Source organism: Emiliania huxleyi, assembly GCF_000372725.1.
Source record: "Emiliania huxleyi CCMP1516 unplaced genomic scaffold EMIHUscaffold_630, whole genome shotgun sequence".
Classification (NCBI taxonomy): Eukaryota; Haptophyta; order Isochrysidales; family Noelaerhabdaceae; genus Emiliania; species Emiliania huxleyi.
In genome coordinates, this window is record NW_005197272.1 from 13,978 (window position 1) to 23,714 (window position 9,737).

The 9,737-nt window shown below is 66.8% G+C and overlaps 2 protein-coding genes across 2 annotated transcripts in view; one reads left to right on the plus strand and one right to left on the minus strand.

The window, feature by feature from the left end:
* Positions 1–6,311: 6,311 nt before the first annotated feature.
* EMIHUDRAFT_120420 (hypothetical protein) lies at positions 6,312–7,109 on the minus strand (the record flags this gene model as incomplete). Its single annotated transcript, XM_005763423.1, has 1 exon — positions 6,312–7,109. One exon carries the CDS (start codon positions 7,107–7,109, stop codon positions 6,312–6,314), a length of 798 nt encoding a protein of 265 aa, XP_005763480.1.
* A 945-nt stretch (positions 7,110–8,054) lies between these two features.
* The window catches only part of EMIHUDRAFT_120421 (hypothetical protein), a gene marked incomplete at both ends in the record, with an annotated part of 6,670 nt that continues 4,987 nt past the window's right edge, over positions 8,055–9,737 (plus strand). Inside the window, one exon of the mRNA XM_005763424.1 lies at positions 8,055–9,415. Coding sequence (XP_005763481.1) covers positions 8,055–9,415 — 1,361 coding nt within the window. The remainder of the gene's footprint in view (positions 9,416–9,737) is intronic.

The following is a 9,737-nucleotide window of genomic DNA, read 5'->3' on the forward strand; positions in this document are numbered from 1 at the left end:
CCATTGAGCGACTGTACACGTGTAACCGGAAAGTCACGGCGGCCTCCCCCGGCAAAATCGAGAAACGCCTCTGGCGCCTATTTCTCGTCTAGTCCTAACACACCACGCACGCCCCCGCCACACACGACACACACCTCTCCGGGCGCTAAACTGTATTTTCCCAAATGTGTGTGCACCGCAGACGCGAAAGTAATGAAGTTAAAAAACCCGAGAACTGTGCGCGCTGGCCCCACGCCACACTTCACCACACCACCGGCTCTCAAGCGTCTCACCTGGCAAAGCTGCCTCGAGCCACCCCGCCCCCGTCTCGCGGCGCGAACACGGCTGTGGCGACGGCGAGGGCGACCGCAGCACCCAAACCGAGCAGCAGCCGAGCCGAGCCGCTCTGGCCCGGGGAGGAGTGTACAGGCCCGGCGGAAGGCGGGGGTTCGTGGTGCTGCACGAGCGCATCCGTGTACGGAGGCCGGCTCGGTGGGGCGGGTTCGCACGGGGGCGATGCGGCGCCTGCCTCTGCGCTCCGCGCCTCGTCCTGCTCGCGCAATGAGCCGCTCAGGAGGCCGCTCCCGAGGAGAAGCCGCCTAGGAGGAGCCGCCGCTCCGTCAGAGGCGGCGAGCAGGCGCCGCCACGGCGCTCCGAGAGGTGGGCGCACCCTCCCAGCACGTCCGGCACGTTAGCCTCTCCCAGCAGCCCGCCCACGACCGCACTCGCGTCGCCGTCGGCGCCGGTCGAGACAAGGGCCATCTTCTCGACCTGGAGAGAGGGGCAGGGGGGGGGGGGGTTGAAGCCGGCGAGGTGCGAAGGGCTGCGCGAGTGGCCCTCTCCCTCGACCGTCTTTGGCGGCAGCAGCGGCTTGACGAGCCTGAAGGCGAGGGGCGGGAGGGGCCTCGGGGCCTCGCGGAAACGCCTCTCTCACCGCCTCTCCTGCCGCCGCGATTGGGCGAGGGCGTGGCGTTGCTGGGGAGGCGGAGGGATGGGAGGAGGGCAGAGAGGGGCGGTGCTTCGGCGCGATGCTTCGGCTGACGAGGAGCTGCGGCTGCCGAGCTGCGCCGAGATGTCTGGATGTGGCGGCATGTGCCGCTAGTGCGGCGCCGGTTGAAGAGGAGCTGGAGCAGCGGCGGCGGGTCGGCGTGGAGCTCGGCGTGGAGAAGCTGCGGGAAGGCGGTGGCCGAGCCGCTGTTTGCGCGCGCCGTCGCCATCCACAGGTAGGGCGAGACAATCTCCCTCGAGATGCCGGCGCAGAGGTTGATGCGGAGCGTCTTGTGCAGGACGCCGCTCCGGCGGGTGGCGGCGTCGGTGACGGCAAAGGTGTACTCCTGAGTGCGGCGGCGGAGGCGGGTGGTGCGCGGCGCCTGCCCTGGCTCGGCGGAGGGTGCGAGAGAGGTGGTCCTCTGCCGCGAGAGAGGCTGGCCGGAGGGCGTGGCCTGGAGGCGAGGGTGAAGGCTAGGGCTGGGCCGCCTTGAGGTGGGTCAAGAAGGCGATGATCGTCTGGGTGGGCACTTTCGCCGCCATCTCTCGGAACTGGCAGCGGCGCAGCACGAGTAGTGCCACCAGGAGTGCCGCGTCCTCTGCCATGAAAACATGCAGTCCTAGGTACGGCACGCACTCAAGGTAGCCGGGCCAAGCGTCGATCGGCAGGGCCATGACTCGCCGCGTCACGCCATCCTGCTGGTTCTTCAGCCGCCAGGATAGTCCACGTGCAGCCGCTCGGCTCGCGGATGCCGTGTCTGGGTAGGAGAGGCAGTATCGAAGCAGCCAGATGTCGTCGTGCCGTGACGGCTCAAAGCCGGGCTCGTCGCGTAGCGCCTTGGCCAGTGACGCTATGCGCTGCGCGTGCTGCGCGAGAAGGTCGGAGACACGCTGCTGCGGGTGGGCCGCCACCATTCGGGACTTTTACGGGCCGAAAAGAGAAATTGATTGCGCGGGAATAGGACCGCCGCAAGCGGCGTGGCGTGGAGCGGTTATCCCTCCGGGGGCCCCTCTGCGCCGGGGAGGCGTTGTTGGAGGCTAGTACGCAAGCGTCCGTCGCCCTTTTCAAAGATCAAACTCGGGGCCCACTCTAAAACGGCCAACTTCTGGCCGCTCCGCCGCCACGCCTCTCCGCTCCGTTAACGGCCACACACGAGCCCCACGCAGTCTAAAAGAACTTTACCACCAAACTCCCACGCACAAAAGAAAACTTGCCTCCTCGACGTCAGCATGGCGCTGATTGCGACCGCCGCTTCTGAGAGAGAGAGATTTGTTTTTGCCGCTTCTGTGACTGCGACCGCGCCGCCGCTCCTCCCAAAGTCACCCTCACCCCGTGGTGCGACAACTCGTTCCGCGTCCGCGTGGCTCCAAAAGTACACATTTGATTTTCGGGCCTAACGGCGGCTATGCACGTGGCGGTCTCTTCGCGTAGGGGTCGGAAAGGGTGGGAGGCGGGAGGGAGAGTTTGTTGTAGAGATTTCACGTTCTTGTAGAGCGCCTCTACATCGCTCTACATCGGACTCACATCGTCACGCGCCGGATGTAGGGATAGAGCTCTACAGCTCTACAGCGCTCTCCAGCTCTTACAGCTCTACAGCGCTCTACACTCTCATCCTCTACACCCTCCCTCAGGAGTGACGTCGGCGAGCTTCTGAATCAAGTTTACGATTCTGAATCAAGTTAGGTTGCCGGAGCACCTCCAACTCCTCCTCTGAGTCAGACACGACAACGCCGACTGCGCCCCGTCCCTCCTTCCTCCCATTCGCCGACTGCGCCCTCCTCCTCCTCCTCCCGAATTCGCCGACCGCGCCCTCTCCTCCTCCCATTCGTCGACTGCGCCCTCCTCCTCCATGGGCTCGATCCGATTCCGCAGCGCCGCGTGTCGTCCCCAGCGGCGATGTGCTGCGCGGGAGGCGGCCGCGGGCACGCTGGGCTCAATCAGCGGCTTTTCCCCTCAGTTGCTCCGAAAGCACGGATTTGGCGGACGTTCTTTGGCTTCAATTTTACGGACTAGCAGACCTGGCGCGCACGCGCGCCGTATTTGTTTTCCGGTCTGCTTCCCGTCGGTTTCCCTCCTCGCACTTGGAGCACTTGGAGTGCAGTCTCGTGGCTTGAATTTGTTGGCGCTGAATTTGTTGTCTTTGTGCTCGCGTGGCGATGACCCTGTCGAGAAGTGCACCTGCGGGGCAGAAGGGGGTGGGAGGGGGATCTTTGTGCAGGGTACTTTGTGGGGAAAAAGGAGTTTTTATCTACACATATCACTCTGAATCATCCCAGAGTGGTTCAGTAACATGCCGCCTCTCGAGCGGAGCACTATCGCCACGTGCGCGGAAGTTGCGCGTGTAGTTGTTCCACTGCTCATTCTGCTCCTCAAGGCTGCCGGTGAGCTCCTTGCATGTGTGCTCCCTGTACCACCGCGCGCGGTGCCGACGATATGCTTTCTGCCCGTGCTCACCGAGGTCGTACTCGGAGCGCTCCGGTGGTTTGCCCTCGGTGACAGCCACGTCGGCTGGCGGATCGCGCGCCCACTCCGGATTGGCGACGCTGGTGTCGAGTAGTTCGTATTTGCACGCGAGGTTGTACGACGTGTCCTTGTAGTAATAGTACGGCATGTCGCCCTCGTCAAATGCCTGCAGGAGGCGGTTGCTGCCACTTGTCGCTGGCGGCGGCGGCGGCGGCAGCGTACCTGCGCTCCTGTGCTGCGCCTCGAGCTCGAGCCTGCGCTGCTGCTGCTGCGTCTCCAGATCTGGGAAGGCGCCCAATCCGATGCAGTGGCCGGCCGCGTACTTGGTACAATACGCACATGGTTCGACGGAGCCGGACATCACATTAACCAGTGATTGCGACCAGCGCGGTGTGCACGCTGGCGAGCAATCATAGGCCTTGTGCAGCTGCAGCGCCTCCCGGTCAGAATAGAAGCATTCACATCCAGCATTGCAGTTCCAAATAGGTAGGATGTGGCCGCAAGTTGTGCAGCGGCACGGGTCATTGGCGGGTGGCGGTGGCGGCAATGCAGCTGGCGGCGGCGGCGGTGGCGGTGGCGGCGGCGCGATGTTTCTACCCTGTGGCCGCCAATCAGTGGGCTTGCTGCCATAGTTCGCGAGCTCGTGGGTGGCAATCAAATCGCGCGGTGGCTCGCGCAGCAGCTGCTGCAGCTCCTGGAGGTAGTCGCCGAGAGGCACGCCGCGTGCAAGCCGATCGCGCATCACGCGCTGATCCCACGCCATCTGCGCCTCGCCCGGCCACGCGTCCTCGCCGTCGGCCACGCGCCGCCGCAGCTCGTTCAACGGCAGGCTGTAGACCTGCGGCCCGTCGTCGTCGCCGCGCGCCGCGCCGTAGCCGTCTGCGCGCAGCTCGAGCTCGGTGGCCTCGCGTGTGCCCGTGTCCTCGAGCAACGGCGAGCCGCTACGCTCAATCACCAGCTTCTCCAGCTCCTTCTGAAGCTCACCCTCGTCCGCCTCGAGGGGTGAGGGGTGAGGGGTGAGGGGTGAGGGGTGAGGGGTGAGGGTGAGGGTGAGGGTGAGGGTGAGGGTGAGGGTGAGGGTGAGGGTGAGGGTGAGGGTGAGGGTGAGGGTGAGGGTGAGGGTGAGGGTCAGGGCCGCCTCGTCGCCAACTTCCGCCACCTCGGCCACGAGCTCATCGAGCAGCGACGCAATCACCTGAGGAGGGCGAGGAGGTGAGTGAGGAGGCGGAGGAGATGAGTGAGGAGGCGGAGGAGGTGAGAGGCGGAGGAGGTGAGAGGCGGAAGAGGTGAGAGGCGGAAGAGGTGAGAGGCGGAAAGGCGGAGGAGGCTCATCGAGCAGCGATGCAATCACCTTCTCGGGGTCCTCGCTCGCCATGCTGAACTTGGCGGCGGACTCGCGCGTCGCCTTGCGCTTCTCGTGCCAGCGACGCTTTTCGTCGGCCGCGCGCTTCGCCCACATTTGCGGTATGGAGTTGGGGGGTGGGTTAGGTTAGGGTTATTAGGGTTAGCGTTTAGCGAGGGTTAGGGTTTGGGTTAGGGTTAGGGTTAGGGTCAGGGTTAGTCTTGTTGTGTCTGTATATGCCAGCGTTGCAGGGTTCTGCGCTGGGATCTGGCCCCACAGCGCCGACGACTAAGACTCAGCCCCGCACGCTGACCTAGGGTTAGGGTTAGGGTTAGGGTTAGGGTTAGGGTTAGTCTTCTTGTGTTTGTATGCCAGCGTTGCAGAGTTCTGCGCTGGGATCTGGCCGCAGCGCCGACGAGTAAGACTCAGCACCGCACGCTGACCCCACCAAATGCCGCCTCAGGGCGCCAGGCCGCCAGCCACCTCTTACACGCGGCCGGCGCCCTCTCGCGGCAAAAGGGTCGAGCGAGCGGGCAGAGTCGCGATGTCTGCGCACCCGCGTGCCGATGGGCGGCACACACAACCAAGAGAGGCCCTGTCACGCCGCCAGTAGCGTTCCGCACTGCCCACGCCACCAAATGCCGCCTCAGAGCGCCAGCTACCTCTTACACGCGGCCGGCGCCCTCTCTCGCGGCAAAAGGGTCGAGCGAGCGGGAGAGTCGCACAATATCTGCGCACCCGCGTGCCGATGGGCGGCACACGCGGCCGAGAGAGGCCCTGTCACGCCGCCAGTAGCGTTCCGCACTGCCCACGCCACCAAATGCCGCCTCAGGGCGCCAGCGACCTCTTACACGCGGCCGGCGCCCTCTCGCGGCAAAAGGGTCGAGCGAGCGGGCAGAGTCGCGATGTCTGCGCACCTGGGTGTTCGCCGCCTATATGCTCTATCCTGTGCCAAGACGGACACGTTTTGACAATCAAAATCTACCTCAAAATTTGCGGCCGCCCCTCGAAATTTGCTGATCAAAATTTGCGGTGGCCCGGATCGAAACCTGTACTTTGGCCAAGTCCGAGTCTTGCGCAATCTCGCGTGACCCACCCTCCTCTTCCCTTGCACGCGAGTGTTCTCTGATTGTATATGTGTGGACAGGGAGTGTCCTGTCCTCACAGCGTCGGCGCATGTGTGTGTGTGGTTCCCAGTGTGGGGCCTGTTTGAGCGCCGACGCCGGGGTCGTGTGGCGATGTGCCTCGGGAGCTCCAGACGCAGCTCTCGGGGCACGCCAACCCAGGAGATTTAAAGGACCAATCAACAAATACAACCAACGATCAGCTGGAGAACTCGGACGCGATGGATAAAGCTCTACAGCGCTCTACACACTACACTCTACATCCTCTACACCCTCCCTCAGCCCTTTATTTATGTCTTGCGCGGTCAAAACCAACTTGCGCGTCTGTACCAGGCCGATACTTTCTATCTTTGCCGAAGTTTCCAACTGTTGTATCTCTCTCTCTCTTTCTGTATTGTGTTGCGCTGGCGCAGAGCTAGCCCGACGCGGTCCCCGTGCTCAGGCTGGTCGGCAGCCAGGTGCTGAGCAGGCGGAAGCGGTCCGGCTCGACGCACGGCCCTCCCCCCTCGAGCGCCTCGAGCCAGCGCGGGTGCACGACCGGGATGGCCCAGCGCAGCGCCGCGCGCAGCTTGTCTGGCCCGCACAGCCGCGCCGAGAGGGCGAGCAGGTGCGTGGTGCCGGGCCGGCCGGGGCCCGAGGCGCGCAGCGCGCAATCGAAGCTGCCGCCGAGGGCGACGACCCGCCGCCGCACCGCCTCCCGGTCGGCGGGCGACAGCCCGCTCGTCGTCAGCGTCGCGCCCGCGAGAGGCGGCACCCGGAAGGCGGCTGGACAGGGCCGCTTCGCCTCGCGCACGCACGCGGTCAGCCAGTCGGGCGTGACGGCGGGGATGCGCGCGCGGTGCGCCCGGATCGCCTTTGGCGTGTAGCCCGCGCCGCAGACCAGGTGCGTCGTGCCGGTGGTGAGGGAGTCGTCCCACTCGCCGCCGAGCGAGAGGACGAGAGCGCGCGCAGAGTCGCGGCGGGAGCGGTCGAGTCGCGTCGAGCAGAGGGTGCAGCCGCGGAGCAGGTTGACGCGCACGCCGTACCGCCCCGGGCTCGGCGGGCCGCTCGCAAAGTCGTCCTCAGGCCAGAGGTCGAGGCAGTGGCGGCGCCAGAGCGCGGCGTCGCCCGCCGCCGCCCGCATCCCCCACGAGACCCGCATCAGCCGCGCGCCCTCGCGCGGCGAGCACCGCTCCAGGATCGCGGCGAGCATGTCGGACGGCAGCGACGCCATGGAGAAGCCGGAGGCGCCGGCCGAAGCGACGGCGGGCGCGGCGACGGCGGCGGAGGAGGAGGAGGATTCGGCGGCCGGGAGGCGCTGGGCTGGGCGCCGAGTGCGGCTGCCCTGCGGGGCGACAAACGCTTGCAGGCGGCGGCGGGGCGTGGGTCGAGGGACTGGCTCCATCGTGCGAGGTGGTGTGGGCCCACCCGAGGGCGGTGTGCGGGCGGTGTGCGGTGTCGGCACGTCGGAAGGTGTAGTAGTCCGGAACGAGAAGAGGAAAAAAATCGCGGTTTTGCGCCGGCGCACTTCTGCGCGAGCGCGGGCGGCCTCTGCGCATGGCCGCGGGTGGATTCTACGTTGGCACCATAAACGGCGTATTTTGTGTAGCATTAGCAATATCGTCGTAAAGTTCAATATCACCGCTACCATATAAAAGATCATGAAAAAATTAAAAAACACACTCTACTCCTCACCATATAAACACACCCGAAAAAAATTGAGGTTCAAGAATGACAGCGTCAGTCGATTCTGGTTGTTTTGCGTGCCGTTGTGGATCGGTCGCTCCGGCGCCCCGGCCGCGATCGAGTGGCTGCCGGTTCGAATCCGAGCGAGTCCCATTAGCTCAGGGGTCAGAGCGAAGGTCTTATGAGCCTTAGGCCGCGGGTTCGATCCCCGCATGGGACAGTTTTTGTGGGTTTGGGTTGTTTCGGTTTGTGGTTTGTGGGGTTGTTGTGGTTTGTGGTTTCTCCGTTTGTTTGTGGGGTTTGGGTTTGTTTGTTTGTGGGGTTTGGTTTGTCCGATCTCATGCGCATCAGGGCGAGCGAACGCTCGCCCTCGGACCCGTCGGCCTTATTCGCAACGCACGACACGAGCACGCACAGAAAGATAATCACGATATTGACCTCCTCCGCCACGTGTGTTCCATCGTCGACCACACAGCGACCACACTCGTCACGAATGCCCCGAACCACACCACAACCCCTCCTTGCTCTAGCCGCCGCGCTGCTCTCCGTGGCGTCGGCCCAGACGCCGTCGGCCGGCGTGCCCTCTGACGTCAAGCACATCCGGTGCGAGACGTGCGAGTCTCTCGTGAGCGCGGCGCATCGCCGCTTCGCCGAGCTCCGCAAGGGCTCAAAGAAGGCCCTGTCCGAGGAGGACGCCATGTCGGTCGTCGAGACCGTGTGCGACCCCGAGGCGGACGGCGGAGCGTGGCTCCGGTCGCTCGATCTCCAGGAGCAGGGCCGCCGGCTCCGGCTCGTCAAGCAGGCGGAGGACGGCCCGTGCGGCGTCGAGTGCGCGACCCTGCGGCTGGCCTGCCAGGCGCTGATGGAGGAGGGCTGGGAGAACGAACTCGGCGAGGCTCTCTACGGCGCGGTCGACGCGGACGAGCTCGCAGAGAGCGCCTGCCGGGAGTGGTCGTCGGCCTGCCGCAAGCCGGCGCCAAAGCTCGACCCTGCGAGGCCGGCCGGGCCGCCCTTCCGCGCCTACACGCAGGAGGAGCGGGCGGCCCGGCTGGGCGGGCCGCCTCCGGCGGGCCTCCTCACCGCCGCCGCCCTGGCCGGCCGGCTCGGCCTGCCTCCGCCGCCCGCCTCCGAAGCCGACCCGGCCCTCGACGGCCTCGACGGCTTTGACGACGGCGGCGGGGAGACGTCCGGAAGAGGGTCTGCCCTCTTCTCGCTCGACCGCTCCGAGGCATTCCGGCCGGTCGCCGGCTGTTTGCCGCCCTGGTGCGCGCTGGTCGTCGGCGCCGTCGGCGGCGCCGTCGGCGGCGACGCGGCCGCGGCTCGGGGCCACGTCTCTGTGAGCGGCGCCGCCCCGTGGCACGACGACCAGGCGGTGGAGGCGGCGGCGCTGCTCTACGCCTCGCACGGCGGCGCCGGCGTGCTCCGCTTCTGGCGCGCGTGGGCGGCCGCCCCGCGCTGCGCCAGCCGGCCCGCCGCGCCGTGCGTGATGAGCGTGCTCCGACGGATCGAGCTGCCGCCGCTCGAGCTGGCCGCCCTCTCCGCCGCGCTGGCGGCACGCACCGAGGCGCCGATGGTGGAGGCGTGGGCGCAGCACGCCGCGGCGGCGATGGGCCGAGACGAAGGGCGCGGCGCAGTCGTCGCGGCGGCGTGCAACGAGACGCACGCCTCCATCCGGGCGGCGGTCGCGGCGGCGACAACGGGCGCGTGCGCAGGCGACGCCGCCGAGGTGGTGGACCACGCGCTCCCCTCGGCCGGAGAGGGCGCCGGCTCTCCGCGGCTGGTGGCCTACGTTGACCCGCATTCGCCCGGGCTCGCCAAGGCGATCGAGCGGCTGCTGGAAGCGGCGGCGGGCCGGTGCGCCGTGTCGCTGCGGTACCTGCCGGCGGCGGGCTCGGGCACGGTGCCTCTCTTTGGCTTTGGCATCGACGTACGCCCGCCCCCCCCCCTCCCCCCAACCCCCCCGTCCCCCCGCCCCCCGCCCCCCGCCCCCCCGCCCCCCCGTGCAAGCATCCGCTCTGTGGTCGAGCGCGGCCGCGTCAGCCGCAGGGCTCGCGGGTGATAGGTTGCGCTTCGCTCGACCGAGTACCGCGTGGTGGACGACGACAAGGAGACGGCGGCCGACGGCGATGCGGAGGAGGCGGACAAGGAGGAGGCTGCGGACGCGGCCGCCGGCGAC